This window comes from Theileria equi (genome assembly GCF_000342415.1).
Source record: "Theileria equi strain WA chromosome 2 map unlocalized gcontig_1105316255037, whole genome shotgun sequence".
NCBI lineage: Eukaryota > Apicomplexa > Aconoidasida > Piroplasmida > Theileriidae > Theileria > Theileria equi.
In genome coordinates, this window is record NW_004668230.1 from 1,039,807 (window position 1) to 1,059,386 (window position 19,580).

A 19,580-nucleotide genomic window follows, 5' to 3' on the forward strand; every position below is an offset into this window, starting at 1 on the left:
GGATGCTGGAGGATCATGGGAGGTTCCAGCTACCTTGGGGAAAATTAAAGGCATGAGATTCACTGTGTAATGAAAGCTGGAAGGGAGAAGAATGTGTTATTCCCCATTGTGAAGGTTTAACTCCCCATAGGAAGATTCTTGAATGCAACCCTCTATCACTTTATATACACATTACAAGATGCTTTCTGCTAAACTCGTATTCGCTTCCCTCTTTGCCTTTGTGGCCTCAGCCTTTGCCGCTGAACTTGACTTGAGGACTCTCAAGGAAACTGGTCATAATGATCTTGGTTTGTTCACTGTTGTAGAAGGTCGTCATAGTTTGAAGCTTGGATGGTTCAAGCCATTGGTTGGCAAGGAAGTCCAAAAGGTTCTCTGTGGTACTCATGAACTCTGGAAAGCTCAGAAGGAAGGCCACGAACTCAACGAACTTCTTGTTCTTTCCAAGTGCAAGGAGGCTGCTTTCGCTGTCGTCTCTGAGTTAACTGCTGTAGGAGGTTTGGCTCATCACTACCTCGAGCTTGACCCAGTGGCTGGTACTCTTAAGAAAGAGTATGATGCTAGCAATACAGACAACTTCAAGCTCTTCCTTGAAGCTGTATTGACTGCTCTCCATAAGGCTGGCGCTGTTGAGGCTCTCCAGAAGCCATATCCAGCTGTTGCCGCTCACTTCTTCTTCCGTCACTTGAGATTGGCTGGAGAGAAGGCTGCCGCTCAAGCCGGACACAAGCCAGAACTCATGCAGTAAACAGGATAACGTGTCTTTAAACATTCCTGACTAAATTGTTGAAGTCCAAACGATGCCGTCTATAGTATAGACCGGGACTTCCATGACCTTGTATCATGAAAGCATCAAAATGCAGGAATACGTCAGTGTCTGACGACTTTTAAATCTTCTGCTAAACTCTTTGTGGTAGCTATTTGCAAGTTGTCGGTCTCCTGTGGATGTCAGCCCACCGGGTAGGCGTGGCCGGCTCTATGCATGCACTAGCCTTTTGATTTTGTGGAGGTTATTTGAGCAAGGTACAGGGTAGGTTAAGGGTGCAGGTGCTACAGGGAGATTGTTGGCCTGATTTATGGATACAAGTGACGCTGAACGTGGAAATGTAAAAAAGCTGCAGATAAGTCGACACATGAATTGGAGCAAGTAAAAATAAATTTTGATTTCGGAGTTATTTTTTCATTTTCTCGTTTGAATCGTTTTTGGGTAAAGGTTGATCACTTTCAACAAGTACTTTGCTGCTGGTTAATACCTTTTCATCTTCAATATTTTCCAACAATTCGCTATAGAGTGCGCTCCAGTGGTTCCACGATATATCTAATCCAGATTCCCCTGTATTTTTGGATATTTTTTTCAAACTTACCGATTTTATCAGATTGAAACTGGCTATTTTTTGAAAAGGATGTTTCTACTTCCCGACCAGCTGCCTTACCATACAAAAAACTGTTCACTTCCATAACTAGCTTCCACAAAACCTCGGTTTCTCTCACCACCAAAGTCCAAGTTTTTTTATTGTTTCCAGAGTCTTTGCATATCTCCTTTATTATTTCACATTGATTGGAAACTGCACTATACATTCCGTCCAGGCTAGTTTCACCATCTCCGGATTTGAACTTTTTGATCATCTCTGATTCGTATCTTTCGTTAAAATTCAATGTTAATGTTGCTTCATTTTCATTCCCACAATTTGTTTCGGCGGATACCATAGAATTTTGGTCTACAGTCCATGTATTCATGTTTCGCATAACAATGGTATCTGCGTGTTGATCTGGGATTTTTATGATATTTACCTGTATCTTGAGATTCATTTGTTTGTTTCATTCCAGAAAAATGCGAATTCGAATTGTTAGATATACCAAGTTCGCTCGTATCCATAAAACCATACGTATCGGCACCGTCCTCATCTGGCTTTATCTCTGTGTCTATAGGGATGTAATTTTATTGTATTATTTATATTTTATCTTTTAAAACAGCACTCTTTTGTGTGTTAATAAACATGAAAGCAACTTACCAGCGTAGCTCTTGCTTTCATGAATTAAACCCATTCTTGGCCAATCACCAATGTAATCAAAATTTGCGTCATGTTTATATTCAGGGAGGGACAATGATCTAATTTGGTTGCTACCGTATCCCCTATCTGTGATAAATCTTGAACTGTCCGAAAGGTTGGTTAGACCATCCGCAAATTGACTTTTGTTTGGCAGATAGAATCCGTCAACACCATAGTCCATTTTGTCAGTCCTCCATTCTGTGGAAAGCCACGATATTTTCATGTCAGTCAATCCTGCAAATAGATCTGTGTATTTAATGTTACATGACCGAGGTACCTACCCTTTTCATTTTTGGAAGTGTTTCGTTCCGCTTTCCCAAGTTTGTCTCTTTGATGAAAATTTCCAGTTTCACTATGGAATGACCGAATATTATCGACCATTGTAACATTTGGATATGATGGTATGTTCAAGTTTCCCTTTTTTGGTATTACATACTGCTTTGGTATCCTAATTTCAGCCAGTCCATGTACCAGGTGGCAATAGTACGTTTTGCATTTGCCTAGTCTATAGTCTTTGCACACTTCAGTTTTGTAAACCAGAGGATGATAGTACACTTCCTCAAGGGAATGTGCAAATGAACAGTTGTTTCCTCTTGGACATGAGTTTCTCAATACGGTAGTTCCTTCTCCTAATTCGACATCTGGACAGCATGCTGGTACGTATCGAAGTATTGAAGAATCTCTGAGGTAAAAGGGGCATCTTCTTGCCCAGTAAATGTTGTGAGAGTAATTGCATCGCTCCACACCAAAATCACACTTCATGGAAGATGCCAGAGTGCATACTTTTGTTCTGAACCGTTCCAAGTCTTCTTCGCTTAGGATCGGCATCTCGTATCACTTGCTTGCCAGGGCGTTATCTTCCAACTTAAATGCAAAATTACAAAACACAGTAGAACAAAAATTAAGACGCTAAAATGCCAATAGACACGCTCTGGATTGTAACCTTTGCTCCAGATTAGTCGGAAGAATTAAAGAATATCAGCATGCCCTGTCTGTGGTACCATTTCACGTACGTTGTAAAAATTAAATTAATCAATAAATTATTCAATTAATGTGTCAACAGTGTCTTCCAGATCCTCACAGGAGAATTCGAGATGAAAATTTTAATCTTCACTTGCTGCTGACAGCATCATGAACGAGGAGATAGGAAAAATGATTTAAACGAATTAGAAGTTTATAGAATTGCCTTAATGTTTAAAATTCGAATGTCATCAAGTGGTTTATCGTCACTGTTGGTTGGAACCTGCATACATGCTTTATTTGACACTAAGGCGCTCACCCTCTCAATGAGTTGGACGGTCTCCATACCACTTGTCACGCGTCCAAATACAGTGTGTTTACCATCTAACCATGGGCATGGAACAGTTGTGATGAAGAATTGGGATCCGTTGGTGTTTGGACCAGCGTTGGCCATGGAAAGAGTAAAGGCTCTGTCATGCTTTAGGGATGGGTGAATCTCATCCTCAAACTCAGTTCCCCATATCGATTCTCCTGAATTTATACGATTATTCACTTTTATAAGATACCTCCCGTTCCGTCTCCGTTAGGGTCACCTCCCTGGATCATAAAATTCTTAATCACCCTGTGAAATATGCACCCATTGTAGTATCCGTTTAGCGCATGTACAGTGAAGTTTTCTACAGTCCTTTTGCATTCATCAAGGAAAAGCTTCACGTGGATATCGCCTACGCTCGTGTGGATTGTGGCTTCCCGCGCCAATTTACCGCCTTTGTCTGCATGCTCCATTTAATGCACAAGTTTTCTTACCAATTTGTTGAATTTCCTGGTCCTGAGTAATTTTGTCATTATATACGTCTCTTTTTTCCATTTCTTCGTCATCTGGATCACGTGTTGTGAAAATGTATATCCTGAAAATAATGAGAAATCAAACGGGCTACAAACCTAGATTTTTGGAATGCAGTAGAAATTAAAACCGGTGGCAACAACTGTTCATTTGACTTTGATATCTTGAACACTTTGTTAAAGATGCCTTGCAAACATGCAATTTTCATGTATCTCAACGATGCCTCCGATTTCCCAATGACCCGCACGAGCTGGAATCATGTATGAGAGCTCAGTCAACAAACCTTGTTAGTAACCAAATTTACCACTTTAATTCCAAGCATTGATGGATAAATCAAGTAGTTGGACGAAGCATCAAAGAGTACATTTGTATATTCAATCTCGTCCTTGCCAGATTTGGCAATTTCACCTTCACATGCTCTTCTCTTTGGGAAGTCTACCGGGTCAAAATGAAGTACAGAGAGTTTAGAATCTGTCTGGGCAGCAGAATACATTGAAACAGTTTCATCATAGACCCTGTATAGTTTCATAGTAGAGCATCTAAATATCCTAATCATTCCGTCATGACAGTATGTAGCCAGAAACTGCGCATTGGGAGAAAGAGACATTGAGACAACATATGTGCTACACTTTCTGAATTCATACAAATCTGTATCACTTTTCATCGATATTCCAAAATCTGCTTTTTTGGGAAATTTGAATGTTTCCGCATCGAAAATATCAACGTCTCCAGAAGAATTTGCAGAAAGACAAACTCCAGTAACGCTATTGTATAACATTATGTGCGGACTCATTGTAGTTATTTCAACAGTCTTAATCGCTGTCGATTCCAGGGTCGGTTTGAATACATGTATCTTTTGAGTGCCATTCTCCGCTCTATAACATCAACATAGATTTTTCAGAAAACAAACATTAAGACAATTGGATGAGGAGCTCCATGAGGAGTGGCGAATTCGAGCGAGAGAGGTACAAAACCGAGGTTGATGATATTGATCAAATCAAATGATGAGAAATCAATGTGTTTATAAGTTTTATCATATGATATACATCCCAGATGGAATCCATCAGCAGATGAACGCATCTGTATTATTGAGCCTGTGCAAATTTTTATCTTATATATAAAACAAACTTGTATGGGCGCTCAAATGTTTGACAAATTGTACACCATCCTTGTCATAATACCAAAATTTTATAGACCCATCATCACTTCCAGTGGCAATATAACGAGTAGATGGGCTTGCAATGACTGGAAACTCTAAATTAAGCTCTAAAACTAACCATGTTTGATAAATGTCTTATGCGTATAGCTCTTTTCATAGAAATTGGCGCACGGTAAATGCCTCAAATAGAGATCATCATTGAATTCAACTGTACAAGGGATAAAGAAACAGTCTGTATACCTACCGGTCTTTTTCCTCTTGACTACAGGCGCTGGCGCTGGTCCTAAACAGAGAATTGAGGCTATACAGACGATAACTTACCATACTCATCTTCACTAGAAGATTCATATTCTTCCTCTTTGCTACTCATTGTCTAGAATCGAGTTTTAAGACCAAAATGTTCTCATAAATGGCAAATTTTGTGACTAAGGGAATTCCACGAAATACAAGCCTCCATAAGCAACGTACGAGGAAATTTGCGATATAAAAGCTGTTGAATTTATCAATAAAGGCAAGATAATGAGAAAATAGAGTGATTTGGCCTTGAGAATCCTCCTGACTTTTGCACAACATCGGCGATTCTTTCAGTCGATTTCCAGAGGGAATTTCACCGCACATTTGCATTTTATTCACACAATCGGCTCTCTTTAGTTTATTAACTTCAATTTATGCCGTAATTTCACGTAAATTATCGCTACATTGGCCTCAAGTATGCCCTGGTGATTTCATTATCTTCTCTCGGAAAAGTCAGTGATAAAAGACACACTGCCGCCATGAGGATCAGTGTTAATGTAGATGACGATGAGTACTCCTCCAAGAGGCTAAGGATCGGGATATGGCCCTCAAGGTCGTTCAAGATGTTTGACGAAATAATCCCAGAGCTACAGTCACACAAGGGCTCTATGGAGACTAATGTGGAAGTTTACAGAGATAACAGAGATGAATTCCTCTCTGACGACCTATTTGCCCTTGTAGCTCACTCCGATAACGTCTGCCTGCTGGGAACAAACTATAACTATCAGACACATTTGGACAAGGCGATGATGAGGAAATCAAAGGGTAAGTCTATGAAAGCTCGTTACATATTCTGTAGTAACATTCAACATCCCGGGAGAACCTAAAACAATCGATATTAGCGACCAATCACCTTGTCTTTCTGTGTCTAGCCCGGTGAGAGTTTGTATAGTAAACTCATAAACTTGTAGACATGCAGTTACGTCTCAGATACATCTGATGACGAGTCGTTTACTGATGAAAAATGCTTTAAAGCGTCCACACTACTTGTTATTGTCTCAAAGGAAGACTTGAACAGGATCGAATTGAAGGATCTTCAGAGTCACATTATTTCAATAATAGAGCCGTTTAAAGCTTTCCAGGCGAATCTAAAATGCATACTGATCATGCATGGTCTGAGAGACTATGCACTTCATGGCAATATGCTACGTAACAAAAACGGTGAAATAAAGGTCAAGGATAGCCATTTACTACACACCTCAATGCTAAATGAGTTAACGTGTCATTTGTTAATTCATTATGATGTTGATACTGTGGAGACCGACGATGCTATTGACCTTGCACGCTTTATCATGAGCTCCTGTTCGTCGATAGAGCTCTGTCTATCCAGAAAAAGTGCTCTAAACTTCAAATCAAAGCCGCATGAATCTCTAAAGGAGGAGCTTCCACCGATGAAAAAGACGTAAGATGCTCATCTTTCGACATAGACATGCACAGGTGGTTGACTCAATTACTACAAATACCTGAAGTCGGAAAGGACACAGCCAAATCTATAGCCAACGTGTACGTTTTATGGACACATAGACTCCATTTTTAGGTACAACGGACCTTCCGAGATCATAAAGTCCGTGATCAATTCTCATGACAAATGTCTGACTACCATGAAGAATATCAGTTTGAATAGCAAAACTAGGAGGAAGATCGGAGCCTCTCTGGCAAAGAGGTAAGCTCATGTAAAAAGCCACAACTGTTCACAGGGTAACACTCCTCTACTCGTACAACCTCGTACCCGATGATCGAGTCTTTTAGGGCACGAGCAGGACTTGCCATTTCAATAATTACCGCTGGAAATGTGTTTTTAGTTGTTTCTTTTGTACAAAAAGTCACGCTGTGCGTGTATTCTCCCCGTGAAAGTATTTTTATTGTATATATTTTTACGTTTCTGTTTCATTGCCAATTTTATGCAGTCATATGTTTATTTTAAGGAAAAACATTCAGTGTAGGCGCTAAAAAGCGTAGATTCTTGGTGAAATTTAGTACACATTTCGTTGTTTAGATGGAGCTCGATATAAACGACTTGTACACCTTCATCACAGTTTCTGTGATATCCTCCGTCTGTATCACCATAGGTGTCGGCGGAGGTATTCTATATGTGCCAATTTTAGGGTACATATTCAATGACATCGCATACGGGGTGTACCTCTCAAAACTTTCGGTGCTTATCTCTTCCAGCCTTGGCCTTTTATATCATCTATTCCATGACATTTTCGCCAAAAATGACGCTTCTGAGGCTGGACAGACGCCTCCAAGGATACACATTTTGCTCGCGATATCCATAATACCGTGGTGTATTATCGGATCATTCTTTGGTGTCACAATACATTTCATGGCAAAAAAGTATCTTAAGATTCTTCTGACAACATTCGTCTCTATCACAGCCACTATCAGTGTTTGTAAACTGGTAAGGAGGTACATGGAGAAAAAGGCTCCGGAAACTGAACCAGACGAGAAATGCCCATCACAGTCTCCAAGTCAAGAGAACATAATTGAAGAGCAAGAGGAGCCATCAGTTGCTACGATTGCAGCGTATGATATTTCTGAGATACATGGAGACGTGCAAAGGATTGTAGGATGCTTTATTATAGTTGGTATGCTGGTTGTTTATTACCTCAGTTTAAATGTCCCATGCAAGTATTTTGCCGCCATTTTAAGGGTTGTATGTATATTAGTTGGTCTATTTTACTCTGCAAAGATCAGAAAATCAATGGAGGTCAAATATGTACAACAGACCGTTGGAGCGTGCTCTCAGCAAATCCGCAAGTTTTTCTCAAATGCAATTGTGCGTATTATAGTAAAAATTATGGTAGCGGTACTTTGCGGGTTACTCTCTGGTACTATTGGCATAGGTGCCGGGATATTCTTAATCCCACTGTTGCAATTTTTACTATTACCTCCACTCTCTGTAGCTGCTACTTCGAATCTTTTAACGTTAGTCATGGCTGTTTCATCAACACTAAAGTTCAAAACTACCATTAAATACACGTACAAGATGGTAATTCCAACCGTTTCTGGGTCACTGATAGGATCAGGTGCATCAATATTCTTCATCAGATCTGTTGTAAAGGACAAGTTTTCAGATACTTTCATCAATATGATCCTATTTTCTGTCTGTACAATGTCGATCATCCTAACATGGACACTCTAGCAACCCTGTAGGGTGTAATTTACTTGTTTACACATTCATTTGTTCATATTATGCATGGCATGATCAAGAGTAACAGAGTTTCTGTGATTCTAGTAATCCTTTTATCGGTTCAGGGCCTGTGTGATCAATTGTCTATTTTTAGTTCTGTTCCTCTGTCGATTGTCGCAGCTCTCTCGTTATACACTGGAGAAGCATTATATTCATCAAGATTCCACAGAAGCATATACTCTTTTATACCAGGATGCAAGGAAGGTGGGAGTATATCATCCATACACTCAGGAAGATCACCTTTTAACAAACACATATCATATATCGCATCAAATGATTCTTCAGATTTACAGATTATCCAAGAAAATAAACAATTAGACCTTGAAGGTTTGCGGAATGCCCATATACATACAATTGTCTACAGGAAGAGTCTCTATCGCATCGCTTCTCAGCAGTTTTACTCACAATAGACTGCAAGATGGATTAAATTGTCAAAATAACACTGTAAATCAGGAGGAAACTCAATCCTCTGGCGTTATAAAGGTCCCTTGCCTAGTTAAAGTCACTGGATGGATCCAGAGTTTGAGGAAAGTAAAAGGTGGTGAGATCCTTTTCATTGATATAAACGATGGATCATCATCTAAAGACATCCAAGCTGTAGTGAATACCAAGATTCCTGAATTTAACTCCGTTTTGTCGCTAGAAAAGGGGGATGCAATCTCTGTAGTCGGAACTCTTGACTGGAGGCGAGGTAAGCCCTCGGACAAATCCTCGTCTGATGTTGATATATACGTCGATGATGTATCTTCTGGGCATAAAACTGCTATATACCAAAATGGTCCCACTGATACTTTGAATCCAGTTATGCCATCCGTAAATTACTACTTTGAACATTTGCGACATTACCCTCATTTAAGGTCAAGAAACAAAACAATTGCTGCAATCTTTAGAATACGTGGAGAAATGATTGAATTCACACATAAATTCTTCAAGGTTTGTCTTTATTTTACGCCTAATTTGTTCTCAGGAGAAGGAGTACATATGCACAACTACACCCTTGTTGACGAATATGGATTCAGAAGGACTCGGAGAACTATTCAAGGTTTGATTTACCATCATTTATACGTTTATATAGGTATCATTCGTGGCTGATGATGAAGATGAGGCAAAGAAAAGCCAAGAAATAAAGGTTTGAATAGTATCACCATTACACTTCCATAGGATGATCCGACATATTTGAGTGTTTCCGGTCAACTGGAACTCGAGTCTCTTTGTTGTTCGCTTGGAAATGTATGGAAGTTTGGTCCAGCGTTCAGAGCGGACCGATCTGATACACCTAGGCATTTGTCTGAGTTTTGGATGCTTGAAGCAGAGGCAATTGATATAACTCTGGAGGGAATTATACATTTTATCCAAGAGTATATTCAAAAATGCTCAGAATGGATACTTTCAAAATGTGCAGATGATGTCAATCATTTGGATGAAACCCATGGCAATGGCTATAGAAATTCTCTCGTCAAGATGGTTTGTACTTCACATGCTAACTTTATACTTTTTAGGTGTCTTCAAACATAGAGATACTTGAATATACAGAAGCTGTAAAACTACTCAACAAGGTACACTTTCTATAAAATCTGCAAAAATATTCAGATGGTTGATGAGGATTCAACTTCCGAACATTCTAAAATCTCCTGGGGAGAAAACTTATCTGCAGCCCATGAAAGAGCAATAATCAAGCATTTCAATGGTATTGTTGCCATAATAAATTATCCAGAAGAAATAAAACCATTTTATATGAAGTACGTTTGCCATATCAACACTAAACTTGTAACTAGGTCTTCTGCGGATGGAACCGTCCAAAATTTTGATATTCTTGCACCAATAGCAAACGAACTGGCAGGAGGTTCTATAAGGGAAGATACATACGATGTACTAATAAGGTATGCATAAGCTTTCACTTTAAAATATTCTTAGGAAAATGGAAAAGTCGAACATTTCTGGGAAAGAATACAACAGGTTTGGTATGCACTCGCTTCCTCCACTGTCTATAGATATATACAACTGCGTCAATTTGGAAATATACCGCATGGTGGATTCGGAATAGGATTTGATCGTCTAGTCATGTTGATGACCGGTATCCAGAATATCAGGGATGTCATACCTTACCCTATAATTAGGACAAAGGATTCGATTCTTTAGAATGAGATCTATGCACACTTTTACTTCCTACAATCCTTTCGTATAAAGCTGTTGTTGTCTCCAGCTTATTGAACAAGATGCAAACCTTATCCATTATCTGTAAATTTTTGTCTCGTTACTTGGTTCATACATGGTCTGCATATCCCAACTGTCTATATGCTGTACTTATCATGTTTAACTGATTCCCATACTTTCCGTAGCAATCACTTTGTAGAGGCTCCGTAAACTTGGAGTTTCGTCCCTCTTCAGCTGGACTATTTGCGTCAGGACCCCTAAATTAACATCATCCACTGTGTAATATGTTCTCCTTTGGAGTGTCTAGGCGCTAGGGCCATAATAACTCACCTCTCATCGTCTTTCCGGCAAATTTGCTTGTATGGAGGCTCCACACCAAACATGCATGCTCCTCTAGCAAATGGACTTTTGGACTCCGGATAGCCTCCTATTATGCCCAAATAGCCCAAATCTGTAGCATAACTAGACTCTGGCCTGGAGAATGGGTTCATCCTCTTGTTAGACCCATGGGTAAAGTACTCCCTGTGTGCATTCGCCATGGACACGTGGTCATTGGTGTAAACGCTATTCGCACTCATTTTTAGTATATGACTCTGGACGAACTTTGCCAGGAGCAATGAGAATTTTCCGCGCGGAAAATTCCATGGAGAACAAATGAATGGCCTAGAAACATCTGACGGATAACAAGGGCCTAAAGCGGATATTGACGCTTGAATACGTGAGAAATATAGGAAGAGGAGTCTGAATTGGTGAATACACAAAGTAGCCCGGGATAGAGACCATGGTAAAGTGGTCAGCACAAACTAGGGACTTTAGGGTTCAAATTTGGTTCAATGGAACAAAGATACAAATATAATTCCAGTATTTCTGGAAAGACTACAAAAAGATAATTCTGAGGGCACTCGATCAATACACACTCGCCCTGCCTGTTTTACTTGTCCGCCTTAGTCTCAGTTTTTTGTTCAATATGCCATCATAATATCTGATTTTGTTTTAACGTTTTGTTTGTTTTAAATGTCAGACTCTAATCCCCCGAGCGTTAAACTAGAAGATGAAACTCCTTCAAGCCCCGAGTTGCAAGGCGATATTAACGCGGATAAGTCCGACTCACACGAATTGTCGAATACAGAAATCGTTGAAGATTCGAATGTTGATCATGAATCGCAGGATGACGTAATATCCGACCGATCTGTAGATAATTCACAATATTCGTCATTTGAAAATGGAACCTCCGAAACAAATCGCTTTACAATCGATAATGAGTCTGTAGATAATCAGTTAGAAAAGGGTGAACTCTCATACGACACAGATGGTCAGAATTTGGATCACACATCTAACCTCTCTGAAGATGGTACACCTCATAGGCTAGGTACTGTCAATGCGGTAGATGAAAACGAAGAGGCTGTTGAAACCACGCCAAAGCTGGAGCATTCCCTGTCTTCTCAGTCCAGCGTATCTAGCGGAGGAGGGAGTACAAGATCCAAGAAAAAGGGAAAAGTGCCTGTTGGAACTAGTGAGAATCCAATTGATGTAACAGATGTGGTTGTTGATCACGGAAGTTTGTTAGAACTATACCAAAATGACTATTTTGATGCGCATATGCACATGTATCACTTGTATCATAAAAAGGAGCCGGGTGTTCACGAGTATCTCGTAAACATGCTATACACTAAGCGTAACAACGATGAAATATCGTTTTATTTGCCCCAACTATGGTTTGTTTACTTGCATAATCACAAGTTTGTATAGCCAACTTGCAATAACAAAGTACGGAAAGTCCTCGTTACACAGATTCCTGCTCGATAGAGCTTCAGGATCTATGCACTTTGCTCTGCAGCTATCATGGTTTTACCAGGCTGTATTGGACGATCAAATGTCGAGTAAGTTTCCATTCAGCCTTCACAGTCTGTACAGAACATGACCGGTTATCCCAAAAGATCACTCAGGAGACAGAGATGGCAGTGGTCAACTGTAAACTGATAACACCGTCAAACTTTGTGAGAACTCAGACTGATGCTGAAAGGTTAGCGTCCCCTAATCTACTGGACAGAAGACTCTTTATCAAGTCGTTGAACAGAGACGTATACACCGATGTGAACTCACTACTGGTTCCTCAAATGCCAAATTCTCTGGTTCACAACACATTCACTCTATCTTGTCCGAACTCCAAGGTTAAACTGAAGGGTGTGCACACTAGACTTGGTAATCCCCTGAATCTGGAAACACATCCTCTCTTTGACTGCAATGATGATGTGTTCCTGGAGTTGCAACGGCTGATGATGAAGCAAAGACGTCTCAACTACTTTAACCTGCTCAACAACTTTGTGAGTCTGAGTATGGAGGTGTCAATGTTGCTTACAACCGAGCCGAAGAGAGATGCCAGAGAACCCCTTTTGAGGGTCTTTGCCAGTGCTTTGAATGAATGGATGTTACTGCGTAGATGTACTGTTGCAGCCTATGAAGAGAGCTTTTCCTACACTGGACTCTCTATCCCGCTAAAGTCCATAAGTCACCTGAATGACAAGACGGCGTTCCAGATGCTTCGCATAGTCGAAAATGAAATCAAGGTTTTCTTCTCCAGAAAGAGAGCTCCTTTTGTCTTTTACATTGAATTTGCCAACTTGGATGAAGACGTGGAGGCTGCCAAGGAGATGGATAAAGGCTTGACTGCAAAGAACTTTTACGTCTTTAACTCCATTGTACAAGACTTGCTAAACTATGAAATACTTACTCCAACACATATCGCAACAATTAAGGACCCTCTGGAGTGCATCCGCTATGCCCTGGGCATGCTGCCTCCGGAGAAGATGACAGCCTACGATGACGCTGTGCTGGCCAGAGACGAAGAAAGTGCGCAATCAGAAATTGCAAGTAATGGAGGCGGCAATGAGGATGAGGACGATAAAGATGATGGAAGTGACGGAGAGTTGAGAAGAAGTTCCTCATGCACTCAGAGCTTTACGACCAACAAGACCATGCTCAACGCTAGAACCCACTCTACAAGCTCCAAACACCGTGGTCTCAAGGACCTTACTCCTGAGGAGACCAGGGCAGTCATATGGCCAGAGACTTTTGAGACGAAGAGGGAGCGTATTCGCAAGGCATCTCCGTATGGACACCTAAAGAGTTGGCAGTTGTGTGCCTTTGTTATCAAGGGTGGCGATGATTTACGCCAGGAGAACATGGGCCACCAGATTTTGAGACTCTTTTCCAAGATTTTCAGGAAGGCAAAACTGCCACTTTGGCTGCGTCCCATTGACATTCTGGTAACAGGTTCTAGCTCTGGCATCATGGAGTTTGTGCACGACACCTGCTCCGTCGATGTAATCAAGAGAAGGTTTAACGCAGAGTCGATAGCTACGGTGTTTGAGAAACTATTCGCAGACAACATTTACGAAGCCAGGAAGAACTTTATAGAGAGCCATGCGGCCTACTCTCTGGTTTCCTACCTGTTACATGTCAAGGACAAGCACAATGGAAACATCATGTTGGACTCCAAGGGACACGCCATCCACATTGACTACGGTTACTGTCTGACTAATTCACCAGGTAACATCAACTTTGAGGCGACTTCATTCAAACTCACAAACGAATACATGGACGTTATTGGCGGGGAGTCATCAGATAACTTTGCCTACTTTAGGACACTCGTTATAAACGGACTGTTGGAGGCGAGGAAGCACGTTGACCAGATTGTCTTGCTGGTTGAGATGATGACGTCGGCTAGTAAGATGCCATGTTTTGTTGCTGGGACAATGTACACCATAGAAGCCCTCAAGGACAGATTTATGCTGAACCTATCGGAAGAAACATGCAGGAGGAAGATCAACGAAATGATCTATGCGTCCATCAACAACTTTAGAGCCGTACAATATGATAACTTCCAACGTCTAACCAATGGCATAATGTAGTGTCGTATCCTAACCTTTTGCACATTATATACTTTCAATATGGATGAAATTTTCGATAATCTCACCTTTCAGGAAATTGAAGCCATCATAGACAACCTCTCGCATGGAAATCTCTCTTCCTTTGTCAATAATGACCAGCTAAACGAAGCTCTAGATAAAGACGCCTATATTATCAGTAATGTGTCTACACAGACAGGAATCACAAAGGCCTGCGAGCACGGAGTGAAGCTCTCGTCCATCATCAAACACAAGGCATCAAAACTCAACGAAAGTACAATTCTTGAGCTTCTTGACCAGATTATCGCAGTGCTAGTCACAAAATTTGGCAAATCGGTGAAGCAAAATGCCCTTTCATCATCGCAGGATCAAAACACACTCGAATTACGATCCAGTCAACTCAACGACATCACAAATTGCGTAGACTTTGTGGGCATCTCAAAGTATTTCCCCTCCAAGGTCTTGTCATTCTCGTCTCTCTCCTGGGATACGCTGCCCCTAAACGGGCTCATCTCAAATGAGACTCTATCGCAGACAAAGAGGAAGAGAACCACCACGGTGGTTGAAACCGCCTCCAAGAAGGAGCTGAGTACAATGGTCGAATATGACGAAAATTTGGAAACGAAGAGACACGTGGAAGAAATCCAAACTTCATTGCGGGAATCAACGTTAAATGGTCCAGTCAGGTTCTGGGACTTTATCCTAGACAGAGACCCAGTAAATGGCTTCAACAACACTTGCTATAACCTCTACTCACTCACATTTCTCGCAACTAGCGGAGATATTGAACTCTTTGAAGGACCGGACAAACAGATCATGTTACAGGTATGCCCAAAGAGATAATGTAACAAGATATAGGCTTCCCAAGATAAGGGTAAAAGAGGAGAAAATGCACAGTCCGTCATCAGTGGATGGTCCTATGATCGATGGCTAGCTCTAATAAAAGAATATCCATAATACTACATTACAACGTCCCTCTTCTTGAGGAATTCAACTGCCTGTAGGGCTGCTGCGTTTGACTCAAATGTCAGAGATATGCGAGCACTTTTATTTGCGATATTTTGTTTGTCCTTGGCTGGTCTTTTGACACTCGACCGTGGCTTTGGCTTTATAATCTCACTAGGCTTCGAACTTATGCAAAATGACGTGGCATAATGTCCAAGGTGTAATTTTTTGAAATCAAAAATCCTCCTCAAATCTCTAGAATACGTCTTGTAGGACCTGAAAACAAATGTACATTAAAAACGTATACATACTGTACAGATGCTCTAAAGGCACGTTCTGCACATGGTTTCAGATCCGAATCAGATTGAACCATTTCTTCAAACTTGTTTCTCATAAATCCGATAAAGTCTCCCTAAAAACAATTTACATATGAGGATAATATACCTTGAAATTGCGTAAAGATTTTGGGCAATATGTCTGTTCAATGTACGACCAAACAGACCCTTCCATAATTTGCTTTACAGACACACCAAGCTTCCTGAGGGAATCAACAAAATGTGCTTCGTGATACATGAGAATTAAAAGAGCACTACCATTTCCCCCAATTCTTGCTGTCCTACCGGATCTATGAACATATTCCTCCAACTGCTGTGGTGGATCGTATTGAATTACGCGGTCTACCTCCGATAAGTTCAAACCCCTTGATGCAACATCCGTAGAAATCAAAATGGCACACTTTGACTTTATAAAGTCTCTCGTGTAACCATTCCTAAAGGATCGTAAAAGAGCATAGAAGATATACCTGTCATTTGGGTCCATGTTTCCGTGAAGTGAGTAAATGGGTATATTGAAGATTGAATGAGTTGGAGCCTTTTGTACATTTGCTTCGTCAAATTCGTAAATTTCATCCTCATGTTCCCTCACTCCCTTTGGCAGTTGTTGCTTTACTTGAGCTTTCCTTGTTGGCCATGAAATTTGCTTCAAAAGCTGGCTCATGTATATTACAGACGGGCAGTTTGAGACGAAAATTATCACCTGAAAGGTGTAAGGATTAAACCTATAGACGTACCTTTTCTTGGTTGGCGATATACTTGAGCAACAATGCAACCAGACAAATAAATTTGTTTTTGCAATCCGTAAGGACATACTCGTGGACAAGGTTTGGCGGTAATTTCATAATTTCTGTATCTTATGACTTCATGGAGCAATAAACTAACCATCCTGCATTCCAATCATTACTGGTTTCCCAATGAAGCAGAAGTTTGCCAACTTCATTACACCATCAGTCAATGTTGCGGATGTTAATACTGTTTGAACCGGTTTACTTGTTTGACTTCTAGATTCTCTGAGGAAGCCAAAAATGTTCTTAATTTTTGATTCAAAGCCCATATCTAGCAGCCTATCCGCTTCATCCAAGACAAACAACTCAAGGCTGGAAACGTTAAAGGCAGCAGTATGTTCGCAATGATCCAAAATTCTACCTGGAGTTCCAACAAGGAGAGTAATTCCCTTTCTAATTCTTGCCTTTTCTGATTTCCTACTGTCTCCTCCTGCATACCAGTGAAAGGATGAGGTAAAACAAACCAATAATGGACGATACGACTATCCATGGAAATGGCTTGGAGACATTCTCAGCTACAGTAGCAGTTTGTAACGAAAGTTCACGAGTAGGTACGATGATTAAAACCTAAACATATGGATAACAGTTACTATAAAATACCTTGGTGCCATCCTTACGGGTGATCTTCTCTGAGTTTGTCGGTGCAACTAGCCTCTGTATAGCTGGTATCAGAAACGCCAGCGTCTTTCCGGAGCCAGTGGCGCTTCTAATTAGCGTAGGAGAGCCTCCAAGTATCTTTGGAATCGAGGCATTCTGGATGTAGGTAGTCTGGGTGAACCCCGCAGATTTCAGAGCCCTAAGCAGACGATCACTTAGAAGATCCTCAAGGTCATCAAATTCTCCCACAAAAGTTGTGGACTCGTCCAGTTTGACGGACTCTGGACTCTCATCCTGTTCAAAAGTCGAGCTAAAGTCGACGATGTCATCACCTAATGGTTCATCCTCCCTCTTGCATTTAGCTTCCTCAATATGGCGGCTATAGAGTGAGAGAATATGACATTTTAGTAGTTTAAAACGTGACGATCCTCCTCTATACTGGTACATGGTCACTCGGCGATCTTCATTTACTCAAAGATGGCACATGTTTAAATCGAAAATAGTTGGCGATAATGTAAAGGAACTAGAGTCTCAATTCTAACTGGGCCCAAAATAAGAGGCAGTTGACTCCCTACAATGGAGCTCAGGTTAGGCGCCGTAACTTTTGCATACGACACCTTACGCCCTGGTTTTCTGGATTTTAGAAAGGATTTGCCTAAATAATCCTAATTCTCAGGTTGCACATTTTTCTTCTATGCTGCGCATACAACGAAGCTTTCGCCTCAGCTCAGTAGGTAAATACACGCGAATCAGCAGAGTCTAACCGGCACTTTGCTGCATCTGAGACTAGTTGTAGGCTACATGAATGTTTAATGGGATATTTTGGTATTTGAAGTATAAAACAATACCTACTCGACATATTCCAGAAATCACACGGAATTCGTTAGGATCATATTCACACAACACTTTGGTATGTCCTTTTAATGGGCTATTTTTAGAACGCCTTTATTCACGCAGGCTAAAACAAACGGAATATATTTGCAAAGATGGGAGACAGATGCCTATTCAACGACGAATCACTCAAGTCGACGCCGGTATCTCAGATTTTGGCGTTTGCTAGGCGGAGGCATGAAAAGTATTCATTTGAGTCCTCTGTGGAGCCTTCCTCGACGGACGCAAGGTGCGATTTGAGGATGCCTACCCAGAAAGATCTCCAAACTACCTTTGAAAATGAACCAGAAATGACCTCTAAAGCTGACGTTAGAGCGTCGGATGCCTTAACCACCAAGGTTGATCAACATGTATTCGAAAATGAACCGGATCAAGTTTCAAGGGCGGACGTAAGAGCTGTAGATGTTAGAGTACCAAAGCAGATCAGTTGCGTCTTTGAAAACGAGCCTGAAGAGATCTCAAAGGCCGATGCAAGGTCCTCCGACGCTGCAATATCCAGGGAGACTTCACACGTTTTTGAGAACGAACCCGAGGTAGAATCAAAAGCGGACATTCGGTCCTCAGATGCGCTATTGATAAAGGAGGCTTCACATGTGTTTGAAAATGACCCGGATAGAAAGTCAAAAGCGGATGTGCGTTCATCTGATGCAGTGATTCTAAAAGAGGGCAGCCATGTCTTTGAGAACGAACCGGAAGAAGAATCTAAAGCCGATGTTAGATCTTCAGATGCTGCACTTGTAAAGGAGGTTAGTAATGTGTTTGAAAATGAACCGGAAGAGAGATCTAAGGCTGATGTACGTTCATCGGATGCTGCTCTTATAAAAGAAACTTCTCACGTCTTTGAGAATGAGCCTGAAAGAGCCTCTAAAGCAGACGTACGCTCTTCGGATGCCGTTGTTCATCATTCAAAGAGCCACATTTTCGAGAATGAACCCGAGACTGAATCAAAGGCTGACGTTAGATTTTCGGATCCAAAACCAGATTTAGCTGAACGCCATGTATTTGAAAATGAACCAGAGTCAGAATCCAAAGCAGATGTACGATTCTCTGACCCTAGGTCTGACAAGATAGATGGTTCAGTCTTTGAGAATGAACCGGAAAAGACTTCAAAGGCGGATGTTAGATTTGTTGACCGTAAGTCTGACAGGGTAGAAGGTCACGTTTTTGAAAACGAACCAGATGTTGTTTCAAAGGCAGACGTAAGGTTCTCTGATCCATCACCAACATCAAATGATGCAAGAACGGTATTTGAATGCCAGAGAAGCCTAAGAAGCACCGCTGACTTTAGCGCCTCTGAGCCTCTCGCACCAAAGACACAATACATTACCACTTACGAAGCACAAACTGAAAAACACAGTAAGGCTGATTACAAACACGACCTCAGCCATACGCTAATGAGGGAACTATCGGCAACCATGAATGAATGCCGGGGGTATCAAGCTTAACTTTCACTTTTAATTTCACACG

At 41.0% G+C, this 19,580-nt stretch overlaps 10 protein-coding genes across 10 annotated transcripts, besides 2 other annotated features; 7 read left to right on the forward strand and 3 right to left on the reverse strand.

Annotated features, from left to right (window-relative positions):
* The first annotated feature begins 157 nt into the window (after positions 1-157).
* On the forward strand, positions 158-899 carry BEWA_039390 (signal peptide containing protein). Its single transcript, XM_004833296.1, has one exon. The coding sequence runs from the start codon at positions 179-181 to the stop codon at positions 743-745; it is 567 nt and encodes a 188-aa protein (XP_004833353.1). The 5' UTR covers positions 158-178; the 3' UTR covers positions 746-899.
* A 270-nt stretch (positions 900-1,169) lies between these two features.
* BEWA_039400 (conserved hypothetical protein) lies at positions 1,170-2,876 on the reverse strand (the record flags this gene model as incomplete). Its single annotated transcript, XM_004833297.1, has 5 exons — positions 1,170-1,330; positions 1,362-1,766; positions 1,789-1,920; positions 2,010-2,294; positions 2,330-2,876. 5 exons carry the CDS (start codon positions 2,874-2,876, stop codon positions 1,170-1,172), a joined length of 1,530 nt encoding a protein of 509 aa, XP_004833354.1.
* Positions 1,932-1,968: a sequence feature (AT_rich).
* A 189-nt stretch (positions 2,877-3,065) lies between the features above and the next one.
* Positions 3,066-3,101: a sequence feature (AT_rich).
* Positions 3,102-3,222: 121 nt separating this feature from the next.
* Positions 3,223-5,381, reverse strand: BEWA_039410 (cyclophilin peptidyl-prolyl cis-trans isomerase protein, putative; the record flags this gene model as incomplete). The annotated part of the gene is made up of 9 exons (XM_004833298.1): positions 3,223-3,539; positions 3,575-3,781; positions 3,816-3,916; positions 3,951-4,102; positions 4,136-4,727; positions 4,763-4,946; positions 4,981-5,097; positions 5,130-5,294; positions 5,333-5,381. The coding sequence occupies 9 exons, from the start codon at positions 5,379-5,381 to the stop codon at positions 3,223-3,225; spliced, it is 1,884 nt and encodes a 627-aa protein (XP_004833355.1).
* Positions 5,382-5,784: 403 nt separating this feature from the next.
* BEWA_039420 (conserved hypothetical protein) lies at positions 5,785-7,054 on the forward strand (the record flags this gene model as incomplete). The annotated part of the gene is made up of 5 exons (XM_004833299.1): positions 5,785-6,070; positions 6,236-6,707; positions 6,743-6,808; positions 6,843-6,968; positions 7,003-7,054. The coding sequence occupies 5 exons, from the start codon at positions 5,785-5,787 to the stop codon at positions 7,052-7,054; spliced, it is 1,002 nt and encodes a 333-aa protein (XP_004833356.1).
* A 19-nt stretch (positions 7,055-7,073) lies between these two features.
* On the forward strand, positions 7,074-8,450 carry BEWA_039430 (conserved hypothetical protein; the record flags this gene model as incomplete). The annotated part of the gene is made up of 1 exon (XM_004833300.1): positions 7,074-8,450. The coding sequence occupies exon 1, from the start codon at positions 7,302-7,304 to the stop codon at positions 8,448-8,450; it is 1,149 nt and encodes a 382-aa protein (XP_004833357.1). The 5' UTR covers positions 7,074-7,301.
* A 50-nt stretch (positions 8,451-8,500) lies between these two features.
* On the forward strand, positions 8,501-10,637 carry BEWA_039440 (signal peptide containing protein; the record flags this gene model as incomplete). Its single annotated transcript, XM_004833301.1, has 9 exons — positions 8,501-8,825; positions 8,863-9,431; positions 9,466-9,540; positions 9,574-9,627; positions 9,660-9,962; positions 9,998-10,054; positions 10,089-10,378; positions 10,413-10,454; positions 10,490-10,637. The coding sequence occupies 9 exons, from the start codon at positions 8,501-8,503 to the stop codon at positions 10,635-10,637; spliced, it is 1,863 nt and encodes a 620-aa protein (XP_004833358.1).
* A 1,029-nt stretch (positions 10,638-11,666) lies between these two features.
* BEWA_039450 (phosphatidylinositol 4-kinase family protein) lies at positions 11,667-14,563 on the forward strand (the record flags this gene model as incomplete). Its single annotated transcript, XM_004833302.1, has 3 exons — positions 11,667-12,367; positions 12,402-12,532; positions 12,567-14,563. The coding sequence occupies 3 exons, from the start codon at positions 11,667-11,669 to the stop codon at positions 14,561-14,563; spliced, it is 2,829 nt and encodes a 942-aa protein (XP_004833359.1).
* A 19-nt stretch (positions 14,564-14,582) lies between these two features.
* Positions 14,583-15,712, forward strand: BEWA_039460 (conserved hypothetical protein). The gene is made up of 2 exons (XM_004833303.1): positions 14,583-15,385; positions 15,419-15,712. Exons 1-2 carry the CDS (start codon positions 14,603-14,605, stop codon positions 15,515-15,517), a joined length of 882 nt encoding a protein of 293 aa, XP_004833360.1. The 5' UTR covers positions 14,583-14,602; the 3' UTR covers positions 15,518-15,712.
* Positions 15,520-17,765, reverse strand: BEWA_039470 (DEAD box ATP-dependent RNA helicase family member protein; the record flags this gene model as incomplete). Its single annotated transcript, XM_004833304.1, has 7 exons — positions 17,226-17,765; positions 17,090-17,192; positions 16,723-17,055; positions 16,575-16,687; positions 15,950-16,540; positions 15,817-15,917; positions 15,520-15,781 (listed from the first exon to the last, which is right to left on the reverse strand). The coding sequence occupies exons 1-7, from the start codon at positions 17,667-17,669 to the stop codon at positions 15,520-15,522; spliced, it is 1,947 nt and encodes a 648-aa protein (XP_004833361.1). The 5' UTR covers positions 17,670-17,765.
* Positions 17,766-18,208: 443 nt separating this feature from the next.
* BEWA_039480 (conserved hypothetical protein) lies at positions 18,209-19,558 on the forward strand (the record flags this gene model as incomplete). The annotated part of the gene is made up of 1 exon (XM_004833305.1): positions 18,209-19,558. One exon carries the CDS (start codon positions 18,209-18,211, stop codon positions 19,556-19,558), a length of 1,350 nt encoding a protein of 449 aa, XP_004833362.1.
* Positions 19,559-19,580: the final 22 nt, after the last annotated feature.